Source organism: Ornithorhynchus anatinus, chromosome 1 (genome assembly GCF_004115215.2).
Source record: "Ornithorhynchus anatinus isolate Pmale09 chromosome 1, mOrnAna1.pri.v4, whole genome shotgun sequence".
Taxonomy (NCBI): Eukaryota; Metazoa; Chordata; class Mammalia; order Monotremata; family Ornithorhynchidae; genus Ornithorhynchus; species Ornithorhynchus anatinus.
Genome location: NC_041728.1, coordinates 9,915,580 through 9,937,652, shown reverse-complemented (window position 1 = coordinate 9,937,652; position 22,073 = coordinate 9,915,580). Strand labels below are relative to the sequence as shown.

Below are 22,073 nucleotides of genomic sequence, written 5' to 3'. Positions count from 1 at the left end.
GGGTAGATACAAGATAAACAGGATGGACACAGTCTGTATTCCACGTGTTCAGAGTCTTAACCTTCATTTTACAAGTGAGGAAAAGGAGGCGTGGAGAAGTAAAGTGACCTGCCCAAAGTCACACGGCTGACAAGTGGCAGAGTCGGTATTAGAACGTAGGTCCTTCTGACTCCCAGACCTGTGCTCTAACCGCTAAGCCACCTGCCTCCCTGTTCCCTGGGTATTCACAGTGCTTTGCACACGGTAAGCACTCAATAAATACTATTGGATGAATGAATGAGTGAACTCCCAGGCTCACGGAGACCCGGCCTAATTCCCTCATGATCCGACAGACACAACGGCCTTGCGGAGCTCCTCACACAGGCTGAAGGCGGGCTGATTTAGTACCAGAGCTCTCCACTTCTTAAGGAGAATCCACTGATCAACAGTCCTTACTGATACTCACTCCAGCTCCACAACACTTATGAAAATAATCTTATACTCTACCATTTCCCCTAACTGTAATCTCTTTTAATATCTACCTCCCGGCCTGACTGTTAAGCTCCTTGTGTGCAGGGATCATATTTATTCATTCAATTGTATTTAGTTAGCGCTTTCTACATGCAGAGAACTGTACTAAGCGCTTGGGAGATGACAATATAACAATAGACAGACACATTCCCTGCCCATAACGAGTTTAAATCTAGAGGGGGAGGTAGTCATTAATATAAATAAATTATGGATATTGAGTGCTGTGGGACTGGGAGCTGGATGAATAAAGGGAGCAAGTTTACTAACTGTGTTGTATGATAGTCTCCCAAGTGCTTAGTGCAGTGCTTTGCACTTAGTAAGTGCACAATAAATGCCACTAATTGGTTGATCGATTGAGGACTTTGTGCTTATCACTATCAGACAGTCACTCATGTTTATGGAGCACTTACTATGGGCAGAACACTGTACTAAGCGCTCAGGGGAGCACAATATAACAGATACATTCCCTGCCCACAACGAGCTTACAGTCTAGCGGGGAAGACAGACATTAATATAAATAAATAAACTTACAGATATGGACATAAATGCTGTGGGGCTGGGAGGGGGAATGAATAAAGGAAGCAAGTCAGGGGGAAGCAGAAGAGAATGGGAAAAGAGGAAAGGTGGGTTTAGTCAGGAAGACCTCTTGGAGGAGATGTGCCTTCAATAAGGCTTTGAAGGCGGGGAGAGTAATTGTCTGTCAGATATGAAGAGGGAGAGCGTTCCAGGCCAGAGGCAGGACGTGGGTGAGGGGTTGGTGGTGAGGGGTTGGTGGTGAGGGGTTGGTGGTGAGGGGTTGGTGGTGAGGTAGACAAGATCAAGATGATAGATGAGATTGTGGTGCTTGGGAAAGTTCAGTAAAGTTAGAAGACATGGAGATCTGAGCCTCCCCGCCCACGGAAGCTACTTTTCCTTTTTTAAATGAATCCTTCTTTCATTTCAACTCCCCACTCTGGGATGGTCAACACAAAAGCATTAGGAAAAAGGTAAATCCACGGTTGATGAAGAGGAAGACGTTTTTAGATGAATTGGAACGTGCCTTTTAATCCTTCAACCTGTAAGACAGGACACATCTGTCCTGTCTGTCTCCCCCTCTAGACTGTAATCTTGTTATGGTCACAAAATCTGTCTGTTTATTGTTGTATTGTCCCCTTCCAAGCGCTCAGTACAGTGCTCTGCACACAGCAAGAGCCCAATAAATATGATTGAATGACTATTCACCCCACCCTCAATCCCACAGCACCTAGATACACATCCATAATTTGTTTAATTGTCAGCCTTGTCCTCTAGATTGTAAACACATTGTGGGCAGGGGAACATGTCTACCAACTCTATTGCATTTTACTCTCCCAAACGGTGCAGTGGTCTGCACACAGTAAGTGCTCGATAATTACCACTGATTGATTCCTTCAGCTTGATGGCTGGTCAGTTATTATCTGTAAAACAAATCCAGATCGAAATAGGAGGCAGGACCCTCCAGTTTAATATCAGTTTCTCTTCCCTCATCATGGAGTATACGACATATAAGCCACATAGCCTCAATCTAAACAGGACCCACTTTGGAGTAGGAAATCTCGTAAACACGACTCGGTTAAAAAACAAAGCTATGTCTTTTAAATAAGACCTGCAAAGCACCAGATCAAAGAAGCTGCATCCCATTTACTACAGAATGGCATCGCTTTGGAGATCAAAGGCCCTCAGATCTGAAAGCAAGAAAACTTTAAAAGGAACGCTGAAGAATATCAAGATTATAAATTAAACACATGTCTCTACTTATTGCTCCATTTGCTGAATCCTCTGTTAAAACCAGGAGAAAGCACATCAGTTAATAGCACATAAAATCAAACATCCCGGCACATTTTCTCTGGGGTGAAAAAGAGCTCAACTCGAAAAGTAGAAGTGAGACTAACCAGCGCCTTCGATCAACGTTCGGAGGATAAAAGAATGAGACCACTGGGGCTGTGAGTTCCTCTTCGGAGATGTTCCTTGTGGCCCCTTCCACCTAACTCACCCGGGACTGAGGCCTGGACGAGAGAGAAGCTCGTCTTCAATCTAACGTCAGTAACTGTGGAACATTAGCTCCCAATTGGGGTGATGCTTTGAACCAACCCACATCAGTGGGAGAACATCCAAGAAATGAAGTGTGATCGAGGAGGGAGAGAACGTTGTGTTTGTAAGTGCCCGCTTTTCTACTCTAGAATTTGGAAATGATTGCCTTGAGGAAGTATCGTGGGAGTGAATAAAAGAAAACGCTTCTTCACGTCCAAGAATTCCTGCTGAGGGGAACATATCTTCGTAGGGTGGAGCATTTGCCGATAATTGCTAACCCGCCCAAGGCTGATACGGAGGCGTGGAAGGACTCATGGGGAAAAACCATCTCTGCTTCCACACTGCATGAAGCTAGACGGAAAACAGTGCTGCCTAGCCGAAAAGAGCCTTGGGCCTAGGAGTCGGAGGACCTGGGTTCTAATCCCAGCTCTGCCACTTGTCAGCTGTGAGACTTTGGGCAAGCACTTAACTTCTTTGTGTCACGGTTTTCTCATCTGTCAAATGAGGATTCAATCTCAGTTCTCCCTCCCCCTTAGACTGTGAGCTCCATGTGGGACAGGGACAAGGAAGTACCCAACCTGATTATCTTGTTAGCTACTCCAGGGCTGAGTACAGAGGGTTGGCACATATCAGAACCATAGTAATAATAAAAATGTGTAATAATAATTATGGTATATTAAGCACTTATTATATGTCAGGCACTGTTCTAAGCGCTGGGGTGGATACAAGCAAATCCGGTTGACACAGTCCCTTGTCCCACATGCGGCTCTCAGTCTCAATCTCCATTTTACAGATGAGTTAACTGAGGCACAGAGAAGTGAAGTAACTTGCCCAACGTCACACAGCAGACAAGTGGCAGAGTGGGGATTAGAACCCATTTGCCAGATAGAGTGGAAACATTCTCGTTATGGGCAGGGAAACGCTCAATTCTGTCATATTGTCCGTCTAAACTGTAAGCTCACTGGGGGCAAGGAATGTTCATTTGTTCACTCATTAATTCATCCATTCAATTGTATTTATTGAGAGCTTACTGTGTGCAAAGCACTGTACTAAGCACTTTATAACAATAAAGACACATTCTCTGCCCACAATGAGCTGTGTCTATCATAGTGTTATATTGGACTCTCCCAAATGCCCAGTACAGTGCTCTGCATATAGGAAGCGCTCAAAGAATATGATTCATTGATCGATTGAGCCCAACTGCTTAGTACAGTGCTCTACACATAGTAAGTGCTCAATAAATACCATCAATTGATTACTTATTATATTTGTTATACATTTATATTTGCAAAGCCCTTCTGATATTCCATGTTCTCCAGGAGGCCTTCCTTGACTAAGCTCGTTGTGGGCAGGAAATGTGTCGATTCAAATGTACTCTCCCAAGCGCTTAGTACAGCCCTCTGCACACGGTAAGTGCTCAATAAATATGATTGACTAATTTCTTAGTGCCGCACTTTGTATCCTCCCTAGTGTCGCCTAAGCCTCTTCATGCCCTTTAAACATGTGGGTATTCACCGACCCAGTCTCCGCCTCCACAGCACTTAGGAACATATCTTTACATTATGTTACTCCCTCTTATCTGTGATTTATTTTAGCGTTCATCTCCACTACAGGATTGCAAGCTCTTTGAGGGAAGGGATAATGTCTATCAATTCTGGCTTAATTTTTCCAACCGAATAGAACACAGACAGACCCATCAAAAGTCAATTGTATTTACTGAGCTCTTACTGTGTGCAGAGCACTGTCCTAAGAGCTTGGGAGAGTACAATATAACAGTGTACAGACACAGTCTGTGTCCGCAATGAACCAACATGATCTGTTCCTCTAGACTGTAAGCTCGCTGTGGGCAGGGAATGTTTTTACCAACTCTATTATATTGTACTCTATCAATGCTCTGCACACAGTAAGCCCTCACTAAATACCACTAATTGATTTTTTTTCTCCTCCTACCCGTTAGATTGTGCAAACTTTGTGGCCCATGTCTGATTCAGTAACCCTTTGCAGGTAATCAGCGACATTTTCTGAGGGTCTTCAGAGGGTAAAGCACTGTGAAAAGCACTTGGGGAGAGTTCAACAGAAGCCACACCCATGTTTCCTCACCTCCAGAAGTTCAACTCTAATGGAGGAGGTAGACCAAAAAAAATAAAAAAATTATATACGTCAAGGGAGGAGGAAGGCTGAGGATACAATACAATAAGATGAAATAGCTGAATAAATCATTGAGTATATAATAATAATAATAACAATGATGATGGCATTTGTTAAGCACTTACTATGTGCCAAGCACTGTTCTAAGCGCTGGGTTAAATACAAGGTAATCAGGTGTCCCACGTGGGGCTCACAGTCTTAATCCCCATTTTACAGATGAGGTAACTGAGGCACAGAGAAGTTAAAGTGGCTTCCCCAAAGTCTCACAGCTGACAAGTGGCGGCACCGGGATTAGAACCCTCGTCCTCTGACTCCAAAGCCCGTGCTCTTTCCATTAAGCCATGCTGGTTCTCAATACACATTTGCAGGTATATGCTGGGGGGAAAGGAAAATATACAAATGCCACTTTTTCCCCAGCTCCTTGAGGGCAGGGATCATGGCGAAGACCTCTATTGTACCGCTCTTTGCCCAGTAAGTATGCAGTACATACCGTTGAGTGATTAGAGTGCTCTACACAAATTAAGCTCTTGGCAAATGTCAGAAATCATAATAATAATAATAAGTGCTTTACTGATGCACACTTCCAAGCCATCCTCCTAATGGTCCAGAATGCCAGTGTGATCCAACCAAGGGTGGTCAGGGAAAAGTTGGTCTGATGCTAAAAGTATCGTGCTAAAAGTAGCATGATACTGTTATGTTACGAATAATAGCAGTGACCACAATAATAATGGAATGTAAAAGACTTACTATGTGTTAAGTCCTGGGATGGATACAAAGTTATCAGTAAAGACTCAGTGCCTGGCTCACTTAGGGTTCACAATCTATATTATCCCTAATTTTCAAATGAGGAAACTGAAGCTCGAAGAGGTCATGACTTGCTTCGAAATTCATTCCTTCAATAGTATTTATTGAGCGCTTACTATGTGCAGAGCACTGTACTAAGTGCTTGGAATGTACACTTCGGCAACAGATAGAGACAATACTCAGGAGAACAGGGCAGAGCTGGGACTCGAACCCAGGTCTCCAGACTCCCAGTCTCGTGCTCCGTTCAATCGCATTTATTGAGTGCTCACTGTGTGCAGAGCACTCTACTAAGTGCTTACCACTAGGTCTTGCCACCTCCTATTTCAAACTCAAAGAAGAAGTGAGATCTCAGACATTTACACAAAACTCCGCAAATTACCACAAGGAAAGAGGTACCTATTTCATCTGCTGTCTATTTCTTCAGTTCTGTAAGCTGTGCCTTTCTTGCTGCTCTCGTCTCATGACAAAAATATTACCACTACTGCTATTACTACTATAAATAATACTGTTATGTACTTATTATGTGGCAAGCACTTTGCTAAACACTAGGGCAGATGCAGGATAATCAGATCGGACTGATTACATTCCCTGTCCCATGTAAGGCACACAGACTAAGACTTGAATAACTGGTATCTGTTACATATGTACTCCGTGCCAAACACTGTACTAAGTGCTGGGGGAGAAACAATTTGCACACATTTCGCTTTGGCACATGGACCTAATTCACACATTTGACTGCTAAAATTTCATGGCAGCTGCCAGCTCTTCATTTCCTCCCGCCCTATCTCATCTGTGCAGTGATTGCACTGGGAATGACTGAGTCCTTGGGGGAGGTGTGCCCCAGCCAGGCATTTTCTAACCTCTTTTCTCCATTCTAAATAAACAACCAGACTTTCTAGGGAGAGTCAGGCATCTATTTGAAGTCCTTGACATAAAGCAGCCCCGCTACCCCACAGCAAACTCTATACTCGTCCTACGGACGGAACAACTCCCTTCTTACCTCACAAGGAGAGATTCGGAAGTGACTTATGGAAGGCCCATCTCTTCCAAGAGGCCTTCCCCGACTAAGCCCTCAATTCCTCATCTCCCGCTCCCTTCTACATCACCCATGAAGTTGGATTTGCTCCCTTTACTCACACCTCTCCCTCAGCCCCACAGTACTTTTGTACATATCCATAATTTATTTATATTAATGTCCGTCTTTTCCTCTAGACTGTAAGCTCGTTGTAGGCAGTAATGTGTCTGTCATCTCTGATCTATTGTACTCCAAACGTTTAGTACAGTGCTCCACACTCAGTAAGAGCTCAGTAAATATGATTGATTTATTGATTCTTAGAGGAGTCTGGGGTGGCAGTTAATCGGCAAAGTACTGGGACTTTAGAAGTGCATGGACAATAAAATCAGCAGAAAGATGATTTTCTAAACTTTAATTACACTGGCAGCCAGAAAACAATAATAATGATAGTAAGGCATTTGTTAAATGCTTACTTTTTGCCAAGCACTGGGGTAGATACAAGATAATCAGTTGCCAAGCGGGGCTCACAGTCTAAGCAGGAGACAGAACAGATGAGGAAACTGAGGCAGAAAAAAGTTAAGTGATTTCTCCAAAGTCACAAAGTAGACAAGTGACAGAGCTGGGATTAGAACTCAGGTCCTCTGACTCCCAAACCCATGCTCTATCCACTAGACCACACTCCTTCCCAACTATCCAACATGAGACTATTCTTAATCATCCAAAAAAAGTATGGAAACTGGGTGTGTGCCCATCCGAGGGAGCCAAATTCACTTTCCTTCCTAGTTAGGATAACTGGCTATATACAACAGTCATTCAACAAATGGGATCTATTCATTTCATTGAACTCTGATTAGAAACTACTGGATAGAGGACAGATTAGGGGTCAACTCCCTGGAGAGTGTGGGTATATGGGGAGAAGTTATGTTTTCTTATATCTACCTCAATTTTAGCACAGTGCTTTGGCATATAGTAAGTGGTCAATGAACATGACAATCATTAAGGGTACGTCCAGTTTGTTTAGTTCTCCATGACCGGAGAAGCAGCAAGTGCCTCAGAGTTAGAAGACCTGGGTTCTAATCCTGCTGCCACCTGTCTGCCTCCTGTGTGACCTTGGGAGAGTCACTTCATTTCTCTGCCCCTTAGTTCCCTCGATTGCAAAAGCATTCTGCACACAGTAAGCGCTCAGTAAATATGATCGAATGAATGAAAATGGGGAGTTAATACCTGTTGCTCTCCTACTTAGACTGTGAGCATCATGTGGGTCGGGGACCGTGTCTGCTCCATATAATATTTACCTCAGGGTTGAGCACGTAGTAAGCACTTAACAAAAGACACTATCTGTTATTATGTGAGTGCTCTATCCATAGTAAACACTCAATAAATCTGCTAATGGTACTTGTTAAGCACTTACTATGTGTCAAGCCCTGAACTATTCACTGGGGTAGACACAAGATAATTCAATCGTATTTACTGAGCACTTACTATATGCAGAGCACTGTACTAAGAGCTTGGAAAATACAATTCAGCATCAGGTCAGACACAGTCCCTGTCCTCACCGGTGATCCACAGAGTAAGTAGGAGGGAAGAGCAAGAATTGAATCTATTTTACAGTTGCAGAAACCGAGGACCTAAGAATTCAAGTGACTTACCCAAGGGCACAGTGCAAGGAGGGAGCAGAAGTGGGATTAGGGGAAGCAGCATGGCTTAGTGGAAAGAGCCCGGGCTTGGGAGTCAGAGGTCATGAGTTCTAATCCCTCTTCTGCCACCTGTCTGCTGTGTGACCTTGGGCAAGTCACTTCACTTCTCTGGGCTTCAGTTCCTTCATCTGTAAAATGGGGATTGAGACTGTGAGCCCCACGTGGGACAGGGACTGTGTCCAACTTAATATGCTATATCTACCCCAGTACTTAGTACAGTGCTTGGCACATAGTAAGCGCTTAACAAATACCTCAATTATCATTAGAACACAGGTCCTCTGACTCCCAGGCCCGTGCTTCTTCCTCTAGGCCATGTTGCTGTCGATGGATTGACTCTCAGGTCCCTGCTCAGCTCTCCCTCCCACCGTGACACAATTCCAAATGAGGATCAATGGGAGACAGGGACTGAGATGCTGTTTGTTCCACTGAAGCAATGCGAGTGATCACCTCCACAACGTTTAGACCCCGGTGCACAGGTCTGCTCACTCGAAGGCTCTGAGAAGACTCGAGAGCTTCCATTCAGGGCGGAAATGCCCCCAAATGGTGACTTTCTGGACTACTAACTCTCTGAAATCTATGCTCTCCCAATCCTCCTCCCGTTGGAAGTCCCTGCCCCTTTCTCATCCTTGCATGCCAATTGAAAAGCTGGCATCTCTGGGTGTGGATGCTCAAAGCTCAGACCACTAAGAGGTTTTTAGATCTTTCTCCAGGAAAAAGAGGAGAAGCAGTGTGGCCGAGTGGAAAGACACGGGCCTGGGAGTCAGAGGCCCTGGGTTCTAATCCTAGCTCTGCCATCTGCCTGCTTGGGTCACCTTGGACAAGTCACTTCTCTGTGCCAGTCTGTAAAATGGGGCTTAAAGCCTCCTCCCTCTGATTTAGACTTGCTAAATTGATGTGGGATAGGGACTGTTCACAACCTAATTACCTCATATCTATCAACTCAGGGGTTAGAACAATGCCTGACAGGTAGTAGTTGCTTAAAATATCCCATTAAAAAAAGCCACCACTCCGCTCTGGTCAACGATCTCCACATCTCATTTTCATCCCAAGAGCGAGGTTCATCTCAAAGCGCTCCGTGTCAAGCACTGTTCTAAGTGCTGGGGTAGATGCAACCTACCCCACAGGGTAGATGCATCTCCCTGTCCCACATAGGGCTCGCAGTCTTAATCCCCATTTTACAGATGAAATAACTGAGAAATGAAGCAACTTGCCCGAGGTCACACAGCAGACAAGTGGCAGGGCTGGGATTAATTAGAAGGCCGGTCCTTCTGACTCCCAGGCCAGTGTTCTAAACATATGACAAACCAGACATGACTGTTAATTACAGACTTAGAGAACCTTCAACCCCCCGACTTCTCGTGCCTGAACCAGGGTAACGGCTTATATTCCAAGACAGCTCATGGGCCCGACTTTCCCTTCCTGACAGCGAGAGGAGAGCACAGCCGTTGAAAGGAAGGCGGTTCCTTGACCGGATCACCACACATTTCTTCAGTCAGCCAGCAGTCAGTCCGGCTACAAACCATTCAGGGCCGTGGGACCAATGCGCCACACATCCCAGCTCGGCCACTTGTCAGCTGTGTGACTTTGGACAAGTCACTTAACTTCTCGGTGCCTCAGTTCCCTCATCTGTAAAATGGGGATGAAGACTGTGAGGCCCACGTGGGACCACCCGATTCCCTTGTGTCTACCCCAGCGCTTAGAACAGTGCTCGGCACATAGTAAGCGCTTAACAAATACCGACATTATTAATGTTAGGAAGCAGCCACAATGAAGCAGTATGGCCTAGCGGCAAGAGCCCGAGCTTCAGAGTTAGAATATGTGGGTTCTAATCCCAGCTCCGACACTAGTCTGCTGTGTGACCTTAGGCAAGTCACTTCACTTCTCTGTACCTCAGTTCCCTCATCTGTAAAATGGGGATTAAGACTGTGAGCCCCACGTGGGACAGTCTGATTACCTTGTATCTACCAGTGCTTAGAACAGTGCTTGGCACCTAGCAAGCACTTAACAAGTAACATCATAACAATTATCATTATTAGGGGTTGGAGATGAGCTGAGGAGACAGACTGGTGGGGAGAGAGAAGGGAGTGAGGGGGAGAAGGAAAGGTCAAACATGCTCACAAGGATGTTGTTTTGTCTGTGAGCAAAACCTCCAAAGTTTGTACCTTGAGGGTGTGGAATAACCCTCTGGAGTAATCTTGGGCTCCTCTTCAGTGACTTGCCTTTACTGTAGGCCTTCCTCTCCCTAACCCCCACAGTTTCATTCTGAAGGAAGACTGCTCCATTCACTTTGCTTAATAAGAAACAAACAAGCCAGAACTGAGGGTGGGGGAGGGGCGGGACAGCTACCCTTGCCTTTAGAAAACACCGTGGCACAACCCATTTCAGCGGGCCAGTCATTAAGAACTCCCAATTAGTCCGCACATGACTGACGTTAATGGAATACAACTGGCTTCTCTCCGTCTCCGGGTCTCATTAGCTAGAGAATCGAGCTCTCATTGTGGAGATTACAACCCCTACAGAATATCTCCTTCACTCCTCCTACTCTCTGAATTGCAGTTAGTCGGACTGAGTGGATTGCCCATGTAGGTCAGGGTATCTAGTTGCAGTCAGAGACCAGAAAAGGGTCAGAGGAGTTTTTGAATAGAGATGTTTGGCATTAAACCACCATCGTAGGGACAGAATGTTTAACTCAGAATTATTTCATAATTCATTGAAAATAAAGACTTGCAGTGACATTTAGTCAGGACTACAAATCCTCTTTCAAAAAATCAAGCTTTCTCTTAGTCATTCGTCCCCTGGGAAGAACTTAATTTTAGAAACTCAGTTTATTGTGATTTAAGGAAATCCTTAATTCATTGGACATTGAAAATAATCACCCAATGTATACAGGCATATGTTTTACATCTATAGCTTCATCATAGCCTTAGGTAACTTTTCCTCCAAACAGGGTTCTTGGCTATCGGCTGACTTGCCGTTGGTATTTAGTAAACTCTTACTGTGTGCTAAGTGCTGGGGTAGAAAGGTTATGAGATCAGACAGTCAGTCAATCAAATAACATACAAAATTATCCTTTGTATTTAAAGAAGACAGTAGGTTTTTGAGCACTTACCCTGGGTGGAGCACTGTGTTAAGCACCTGGGAGAGTACAATAGAGTTTTTAGACCTGATCTTGGCCTCAAAGGACTTACAATCTAGTGCGGGGAAACAGACACTAAAATCAACAATCTATTTTATTCCCATTTTATAGGCAAAGGAATTGAGGATCAGAGAGGTTCAGTGATTTGTCCAGGGTCACACAGTAGGCCAGTGACAGAGCTGGGGCTAAAACCTGGATCTTCTCTCAGTCATGAGCTATTTCTTTCTAGGCAGATATTCCTCTTGAATAGAACTGGACTTGGTAGGCACTTCAGGCCACTGAATGAAATCCCAGCATGCTCCCCACATCCCCTAACTGACAACTTTCTTGTCTCTACCTCCCTAAGTTGGCCCTCCAGCTATCTTTACTTCCCAAGAAGACAAGATTTTCCCCATGAGCAAAATTCCCTTCATTCTTCTGATGGAATTACTTGTCTCTGTTGCGGAGTGATGGTTGGAGAACCTAATGATTCCCACAGTCTAATCCATCTATACTGCTGGGTGACCTTGGGCAAGTCATTTAACAACTCTGTGCCTCAGTTTTCTCATCTGTAAAGATGGATTTTTCTCTCGCCACTCTCAGAATGCTAGGCCCTGGAGGACAAGAACGGTGTTCTCTCTGCTTATATTGCATCTACCCCAGTACTTAGTGCAGTGTTTGACCCAGAGAAATTGTTTAACAAAGCATTATTATCATTAGTATAATCATCATCATCCAATCCATCCACTCAGTTTTATCTACCAAAGTTCTACCAGGCAATGAACATTCCATTTAATGTTCTCGAGAGAGGTTTTGCTGTTTTCCCAAATGAGAGCATATTTAGTCCATCAAAACCAGGTTTTCAGGTTTACTGTGGAAGACAAGATTACCATTCCCGAAACTCAGGTTGGATCACCAACCTTTTCATCAAAAAAACAAAACAACCCCCCCAGCAAAAACCCCCAGAAGATAAAGTATTCAATAAAGTCCCCTCTTGGTATTAAAAACAAAAACAGCTGCTGAAACAATGAGTGACTTTTCTTCAGAGTTCAGCAAGAGGGGAGCCAGAAGGTGATCTGGCAGGTTTTACGATAGTCTTATTGCAATAAGTGGAAATTACCGAACGGTTTCATCGTCATGGTACGTGGGTCTTGAGGATTAACTGCCCCGACAAAAACGGCATGGAGAAAATACTTTCAAAAATGCACAAATTTATACTGAATTCATAAATAGAAGTTTTTTTTTAAAAAAAAAACTTTATACACTTCAACACGTTTTAAGAGAGAATTTGTATGAAGGGAAGCTGTGTGTGGAGTTTTTTTTCCATTCAACATTTGGAGGGAAATACTAGAAGACAATCAATGTAGTTATCCTTCCTGTATCAGTGGTAGGTTCTAAAAAGACAGGGTTTGAAGGCACAGCTATCCAGAGGATTTGAGACTTCTTTGTCTCTCTACTTTGTGAAGGTTTAGAGAATTCACTTAATTAGTCCTCACTCACTGCTCCCCTATACTCTACAGAGAGATACTCCAGGACAAGAATCTCATCAGTCCTTCTATTGACGACTTTACTCTGATTAGCCCAAAAGCCTGAATTCTATCTGCTCCGAGGAGATTTCGTGATACTGCTTGAAAAGAGGGAGGAATCAAGGTCATTTCCCAGGCCACGATTCTGTCCCTCAAGTCTCTCCCACCATTCTGAATGCAAATCCGGCCCCACGGCACAGATGACGTTCGTGGTTCGGTGAAATGGCTCCTGCCGGGATCGGTGCGTGATCTCAGTATTAAAACCTCATCGTGAAATTCTCAGGGGTGACATGCGATGATGTGAAAAGCACTCTAGGAATGAGAATATCTGCGCTCACAGACCAAGGTCCTGACAAAATATGACCGAACGTTATAGTTTGGGAAATAAGTTTATCTCAAGCGGTTTAGGGATTCACTGAGAAAACGGGAAAGATAGGAGATCCTTTTCTGAGCTGCTTTTCCTCCTATCACAGGAGTGAACTGATCAACCCAAACTGATGTACGGGTTTTCAAACATCTTCGATTTGGGAAATCTGAGGTCTTTTTCAGCACAGATGTTAACACTGCTCTTGAGAATTTCATAATGTGATGATTTCAACAGAAGGAAAATGAAACCCTAAAATGATCCTAAGAATCACAGGAAGAACTCTCCAGAGAAGAGGTTTTTTTTCTTTCGCTTTAGTTTTTACATCTTAAAAACACGACAAGGACAGTTAACACACTTCCCAAAGGAGAACTTATTATAGTTCTCTTTGTCAGTGAAAGACTGCACAGGATAATTTGAAATTCTAAAGTAATATCCACACAATCAACTCAGTGGAAAGAGTAGTAGTAGAAATGATATTTATTATTCACTTACTGTATGCAGAGCACTGGACTGAGTGCTGGGAGAGATTACTCAGCAATTAGTCAAAGTTTCTACAGATGCTTTTAAATGTAACACGTTTATAAACGATCCAACTTTCCAGATATCACATTCCAAAATAGAAGTCAATTCTACTGAAAACAACGGCGCTCATGCCAATTAATCACCCAAATTAATCACGTCTAAATCATCTGTAACTGTGGTAGAACAGATTCATAAATCAACGTAAATCCATTTTGGGAGTGCAAGCGTTAAGTGTCACGATTCTTTTTTTCATTATATTGTTTGAGATTCTTTGCTTTAACCCTGATTATTCAAGAAGTTAAAATTGGCGTGAAAATCCCTAAAATAGCCCCAGTCTATTGATATGCATGGAATGCCTTTCAAGGGAAAAATATTTAACAACATTAAGCCTTCATAGTTTTCTGTCTCCCACACCTCTTTGATGGATGGGAACGAAATTTGAATGCGGCTGCCAAATCTTTTGAAAGGACGAGGAATGCCTTCATCCCTAGATCCCATCACAATTCCTTCCCTTCACTGCCCACCAGGGGAGATGGAGATTTCGAAAATTTCACTCCAGAGGAAGACCAGGGGAATGGTGGCCAGATGGGCCATTGGATCAGAGAGCCCGAGGACCGCGTTTCTCATTTTCTCCCCTAGAAATAACCGCCCATACGCATCTCCCTTCCCCCACCGATCTGTGCTTCTTCTTACCTGAAAATTGCCAAAGCAGCTCCCTCCGGGGAGGGTGACGTAGCTCACAAAGGGAGGCCCCGGGGATGGAAGAGATTCATACACCACCGTCCCTTCACCCGGCAATACAGTCCTCCACTGCGGTTTGCTCTCCCAAAACTCCTGAAGCATTGACACCACGTTCACTGTTGTATACCGAAACAGAAAGCAAAGGTGAGGACACATGCGTCTTACCTAGGTCTCATTCCCCACCAGATTGTAAGCTCCTCGAGGGCAGGGATCACTTCTACTAACACTATTGCGCGCTGTCAAGCGCTTAGTGTAGTGCACGACAGTAATCGATTAACAGGATTTGCTGTTTCTGGGCTGGAATCTCGGGCCTCCGCATTTCAGAGCAGAAGCTCACCTCCTCCAAGAGGCCTTCCCAGACTGAGCTCCCCTTTTCCCTCTGCTCCCTCTACCCCCCCTTCACCTCTCCGCAGCTGAACCCTCTTCTCCCCCCTTTCCCTCTGCTCCTCCCCCCTCCCGTCCCATCCCCTCAGCACCGTACTCGTCCGCTCGACTGTATACATCTTCGTCACCCTATTTATTTTGTTTAATGAGATGTACATCACCCTGATTCTATTTATTTGCTATTGTTTTAATGAGATGTTCTTCCCCTCGACTCTATTTATTGCCATTGTTCTTGTCTGTCCGTCTCCCCCGATTAGACTGTGAGCCCGCCAAAGGGCAGGGACTGTATCTGTTGCCGATTTGTACATTCCAAGCGCTTAGTACAGTGTTCTGCACATAGTAAGCGCTCAATAAATACTATGGAATGAATTAATGAAGGGACAGAGGAGGAACTCGAGGTGATGGGGGAGATCCAGGATCTGAGGACAGACTGGCGTGGTGAGGGGTGCTCGGAATGGAAAGAGGCAGGCTGAGAGAGGATGTGACTGACAGGATGATTAACACCAAAATGTTGTCCACCAATCCCCCTACACCAGGAAGAGAGGTCACCCGCTGAAATTAAAAGGTGGTGGGTTCAGGGCAAACAAAATGAAACCCTTTTTCACACTCCGGGTGGTAAGTCTATAGTACGGTCCGGGTGGTAAGTCCATATAACTTACCTGGAATTTGGACAAGGTGAAATGATCATAATGATCATAAGAACAATTTGGTTAGCTTGTTGGTTAAGAAGTCCCCAGTGGGGAACTTGAGGGAAAGATAGAGATGTAAGGGGAAAAGGAAGGAATGTCTATCAATCAACTATATTCATTAATTTATTTATTTTTCAATGGTATTTGTTTAGCACTTAGTGCCAGGCCCTCTACTCAGTACTGGGGTTTATACAAGTCATTCAGATTGGACCCAATCCATGTCCCATATGAGGATCACAGTCCTAATCCCCATTTTACAGATGAGGTACCTGAGGTCCCGAGAAGTGAAGTGACTTTTCCAAGGTCACACAGCAGACAAGTGGCAGAACTGTGATTAAAACCCAGGTCCTTCTGACACTCAGGCCCGTGATTTATCCACTAGGCCATGCTGCTTCTCCACTAAACACTGACTGTGTGCAGAGCACTCTACAAAGTGCTTGAGAGAGAATGATATAATAGAGTTGTTAGACACGATCCCTCTCCTCCAGGAGTTTACAATCTAATGAGGTAGACATGATCCCCGCTAGACACTTGAGAGATTATAATCGATCGATGATTTACTATCTAGTGGGGAGAGTTAGCTGGCCACTAGGATTGATATCAGGAAGGGTAACCGTCACATATTTATTTCTATTACAACTACGTACTATACACTGAGGTAAGGTGAAATACAATCAAGTCAGACACAGTCCCTGTCCCACATGGGGCTCACAGACTAAGGGGGAGGAAGAACATTTTGTTAATTTGTTAATTTTGTTATTTTGTTAGTTATTTTGTTAATGAGATGTTACATCACCTCGATTCTATTTATTTGCTATATTTTAATGAGATGTTCATCCCCTTGATTCTATTTATTGCTATTGTTCTTGTCTGTCCGTCTCCCCCGATTAGACCGTGAGCCCGTCAAAGGGCAGGGACTGTCTCTATCTGTTACCGATTTGTACATTCCAAGTGCTTAGTCCAGTGCTCTGCACATAGTAAGCGCTCAATCAATACTATTGAATGAATGAAAGAACAGGTATTCAGTCTTAGTTTTAGAGAAAACCAAGGCTGAGAGTGAAGTAAATTACTCAAGGTTACCCAGCAGGCAGGTGGCGAAGCCGGGATTAGAACCCAGGTGTCCTCGCTGCCAGCCGTGTGCTCTTTCCACCAGGCCATACTACTTCCTTCAGGGATCCCACAGGTCCCATACCACAATGTTGGAGAAAATACACTGGGCTAGATTCAGTGACAGCGTGACTTATGGTCTTAAAACTAGAGGTGGGATAAGGTTAATAGACAACCACAGAGTTCAGCCTCCTGGTATGATAATAATAATAATGTTGGTATTTGTTAAGTGCTTACTAGGTGCAGAGCACTGTTCTCAGTGCTGGGGGAGATACAGGGTAATCAGGTTGACCCACGTGAGGCTCACAGTTAATGCCCATTTTACAGATGAGGTAACTGTGGCACAGAGAAGTTAAGTGACTCGCCCACAGTCACACAGCTGACAAGTGGCAGAGCCGGGAGTCGAACTCATGACCTCTGACTCCGAAGCCCAGGCTCTTTCCACTGAGCCACGCCATCCCGGGCACCGAAATAATATTTAGATATGAAAATTATATATAATGATATATAAATGAATATTATTTGATATTATAATAATTATAATGATGATGGCGGTAGCATTTGTTAAGTGCTCACTATGTGTCAAGTACTGCTCTTTGCACTGGGGTAGATACAACCTAATCAGATTGGACACAGTCCCTGTCCCACGTGGGGCTCACAGCTTTAATCTCCATTTTACAGATGAGGTAACTGAGGTACAGAGGAAGTGAAATGACTCACCCAAGGTCATCCAGCAGACAAATGGCAGAGCCGGCATTAGAACCCAGGTCCTTCTGACTCCCAGGCCCAAGCTCTGTCCAGTAGGCCATTATACTGAATTGAAGCGCCTACCATGTGCCAGGAACTGTAGCGAGTAGCAGCGTGGCTTAGTGGAAAGAGCCCGGGTTTGGGAGTCAGAGGTTGTGGGTTCTAATCCTGACTCTGCCACTTGTCTGCCATGTGCCCTTGGGCAAGTCACTTAACTTCTCTGTCCCTCAGTTACCTCATCAGTAAAATGGGGATTAATACTGTGAGCCCCACGGGTGACAACCTGATTACCTTGTATCTGCCCCGGTGCTTAGAACAGTGCTTGGCACATAGTAAGCGCTTAACAAATACTTTTATTATTATTATTATAAGTGGGTGAGGGCTAGACAAGCATCCTACTGCTCAGGTGGGATGTCTGTATGTGCCTCTAGCAGGATATGCCAAGGGGCATATAGTCATTCATTCATTCATTCAGTCAGTCAGTCAGTCAGTCATATTGAGCACTTTCTGTGTGCAAAGCACTATACTAAGCACTTGGGAGAGGACAATAAAGCAATAAACAGACACAGAAATAGCTAGGCTGTACGTTCTAGACTGTAAGCTTATTGTGGGCGGGGAATGTGTCTGTTATACTGTTCTATGGTCCTCTGCCAAACACTTAGTACTGTGATCTGCACAAGGTATGTGCTCAATATATATGATTGACCGACATCCCCATTCCCAGCCCCACAGCACTTATGTCCATATCTGTAACTTATTTATTTATATTCATTCATTCAATAGTATTTATTGAGCGCTTACTATGTGCAGAACACTGTATTAAGCGCTTGGAATGTACAGATCGGTAACAGATAGAGACAGTCCCTGCCCTTTGACGGGCGCACGGTCTAATTGGGGGAGACGGACGGACAAGAACAATGGCAATAAATAAAATCGAGGGGATGAACATCTCATTAAAACAATAGCAAATAAATAGAATCGAGGCGATGTACATTTCATTAACAAAATAAATAGGGTAATGAAGATATATACAGTTGAGCAGACGAGCACGGTGCTGAGGGGATGGGAAGGGAGAGGCGGAGGAGCAGAGGGAGGGGGGGAAAAGAGGGTTTAGCTGTGGAGAGGTGAAGGGGGACGGTAGAGGGAGTAGAGGGAGAAGGGGAGCTCAGTCTGGGAAGGCCTCTGGGAGGAGGTGAGCCGTAAGTAGGGTTTTGAAGAGGGGAAGAGAATGAGTTTGGAAATGTCTATCTCCCCTCCTAGACTGCAAACTCATTGTGGGCGGGGAATGGGTCTGTTTACTGTTATATTGTCCTCTCCCAAGTGCTTAGTACAGTGCTCTGCACACAGTATGTGCTCAATAAATACGACTGACTGACTTGCCTAAGCTCCTGTCGTTCATCTGCTCGAGGTCCTGGGTGCCAGGGGAGCTCTGCTGGCCAAAGGACAGGTGATTTCTAAACCGCTGCCAACAGGGGGAAAAGAAGAGAAAGACGGTCCAGATTCCCACATCTCTAAGCCATATTGACAGTGACGGTTTTTGAGATGGGCACAAGTCGCCGTGCAGTACAACAGTCTCCCAAGACCATCTGGGAGTGACCGTTCACAAAGAGAAGCACCGTCGCCTAGTGGGTAGGGCACGGGCCTGGATGTCAGAAGGACCTGGGTTCTAATTCTGGCTCGGCCACTCATCTGCTGTATGACCTTGTGTGAGTCACTTCACTTCTTTAGGCCTCAGTTAATCTGGAAAATGGGGATTGAGACTGGGAGCCCCATGTGGGACAGGGACGTGTCCAACCTGATTTGCTTGAATCTACCTCAGTGCTTAGTACGGAGCCTGGCACATATTAAGTGCTTAACAAATGCCATTAAAAAAAAAGTTTGTGTAAAAGGAGCAACGTAATGGCAATGCAGATTTTCACCAGGGGAAAAAACTGCAGCAAATATCATAGATTAGTGGGTCTAAAGTGTTTTTTGAACACACACACACACACACACACGATCTGTCTTCTGTATTCAAAGAAAAATCACAGATGGTGAAAATCCCCGTTGTGGGTGTGGATGGCGGAAAATTCAGTGCCGGACTCCAAGTTCCAACCACGCTGTGAATCAACCCAGATGGTTCTCTGTTGCGCCGTCATGTTTGTTGTTTGTAACACCTCGTCCTGTTTGCCCTTTTGCCTCTGAATCCCGAGCCTCTTGATGCCTCCGCTCCAAAAAGACCTGCCGCCTCCCCACTGCGAGCAGCGATGCGGCGTTGTCTAAGGCTTTGCTCATCTCGCCTTCTTAAGCCGTTTCCTCTGTCCCTGTTCATTTCTGGTTGTCCAATTTCAGCTCACCAAAGAAGCCATAGTCTGGGTACCCTCCTGCCACCATCGACTTCGTACGTTCCACCCAGCAAAGCTGGGCTGACGTGAGCCAAGCTTTAATGCTGAGGAGACTTGCCGTTTGCCGTTGGGTATGGCCCCGAAGAGACAGATCGTACTAGGAATCGAGTGTGACATCTCAAATCTCACAGCCCTAGAAGAGGTTGAACAGCCTCATAGCTCTGGGGAACGCAAGCTTTGTCTGAAACCTTCTGCCACCACAACCTGACTCCTAGAAGTCGTGCCGGCTTTGTGTATTCAACGTCTTGGCTATTGGAAGGAGCACGGCCTAGGCGATAGAGGATGGGCCTGGGACTCTGAAGGACCTGGGTTCTAATCCTGACTCCGCCACTTGACTTCCGTGTGGGCAAGTCACGTCACTTTTCTCCGTCCCATTTTCCTCAAGTGTAAATCGAGCCCTATGTGGGACATGGACTGTGTCCAACCCGATTATCTTGATCTCTTCCAGTGTCTGGTAGAGTACCTGGCATTTAACAAATGCCATCATAATTATATTTGGTGCATCCAGAGCAAGTGTGCTGCCAAGGTAACCAAATTATACGATGACGTTAGTTCCATGTTGTCAATGATGATCTTTGGTTTTGTGTGGAAGCAGCATGGCTTAGTGGATAGGGCACGGGCCTGGGAGTCAGAAGGATCTGGGTTCTAATCCCGGCTCTGTCCTTGTCTGCTATGTGACCGTACTGCAGTCACCTCATCTGTAAAACGGGGATTAAGACTGTGAGCTCCATGTGGGACGTGGACTGTGTCCAACCTGGTTAGCTTGTATCTTCCCCAGCGCTCACTACAGTGCCTGGCAAATAATAAGCATTTAACAGATACTATGAAGAAGAGTAGAGATGCCCTCGTGTAGGACTGTACACCACTTTGGGTACTTCGGGTTTATCATCGGTCTGTAGGGCCTGGTGGGGTTGGAAGAAATTGGTTACTGTCCTTTGCCTATCTTCTAGGGTGGTACCACTAGGATGCGATCATCCACAGATAACACCTGTGAAATAACCGTCTCCAGGCCTTGGATGATGCTCAGAAGAGTTTTTGCTTGAGGTGGAAGGAAATGGAGAGAATAGTTGGAGATTTAGAAGATGGTCCAGGGAAGAATATGCCACCGAGTAACCAAATCATGTCGTTTTGAACTGACACCCTGACCCGACTCAGGTTGCTAGGAAACAATATCTTTTGGGGGTATTTGTTAAGCGTTTACTAAGTACCAGGCACAGTACTAAGCACTGAGGTAGATACAATGATAATAATAATGGCATTTGTTAAGCGCTTACTGCGGGCAAAGCACTGTTCTAAGCGCTGGGGAGGATACAAGGTCATCAGGTTTGTCCCACATGGGGCTCACAGTCTTCATCCCCATTTTACAGTTGAGGGAACTGAGGCCCAGAGAGGTTAAATGACTTGCCCAAAGTCACACAGCTGACAGGCGGCGGAGCTGGGATTTGAACCCATGACCTCTGAGTCCCCAACCCGTGCTCTTTCCCCTGAGCCACGCTGCTTCTCTACGAGAGCTTAGAACACAGCCTGGCACATAGTAAGCACCTAACAAATGCCATTAAAATAAAGAAACAGACAAACAAACCAAAAAAGCTCCCACTCTCCACCCTTGGAGCTTGAAGACCCAAATAGCCAGTGACAGGGCAGATCTTAAATTCTTAAAACTCCCGAACTCTTTACAAATATGGTGTCTGCGGGGCCCGTGAGGATCTTCCCCTCTTCACCCCTCAGTGTGCTTTGAAAAATCATCTGATCTCAAGAGCTCCAAACTCTGGGCAGAGATTCGGGGCTGCTGTTGCCCTGGAGTCAATCAATGAATCAGCGGTACTTACTGAGCGCTCACTAGGTGCAGGACACTGTACTAAAAGTTTGGGAGAGTAGAGTACAATTTCCACGCCCACAACAAGCTTACAGTTTATTCCCATAAATCCTGCATTCACTTCTTTTCGAGGTCTCCTCGTCCGCTACTCTTCGACGGCTGTGCCTGCTACGGGGCCACTGCGGTAAAGCTGATATATGGGGAGCAACTTCACTCAAGTTAAATGTCAAATTTCAACAGCGCGGGGCTCGTCGGCGACACCGAAAGAACAACTCCTGCGAAAGGAATGAACTGTATTGCCGATGTTCAATCTTTATAAAAAAAGTTCACGCTCAGGTTAACGGCAACGAGCCTATAAGAGAGTCTCGGATCCCACAGCGGGCCGAGGAAAATACCAAGCCTAAGGAAATACCTAAGGATCATTCTTGGCCTTAGCCCTACTCAGGGCAATT

The 22,073-nt window shown here is 45.0% G+C and overlaps 1 protein-coding gene across 1 annotated transcript in view; it reads right to left on the bottom strand.

The window, feature by feature from the left end:
* The window catches only part of LIX1 (limb and CNS expressed 1), a 53,503-nt gene that overhangs the window by 16,885 nt on the left and 14,545 nt on the right, over positions 1 to 22,073 (bottom strand). The window contains exon 2 of the mRNA XM_001512498.3: positions 14,447 to 14,610. Within this exon, the coding sequence (XP_001512548.1) occupies positions 14,447 to 14,610 (164 nt within the window). The remainder of the gene's footprint in view (positions 1 to 14,446; positions 14,611 to 22,073) is intronic.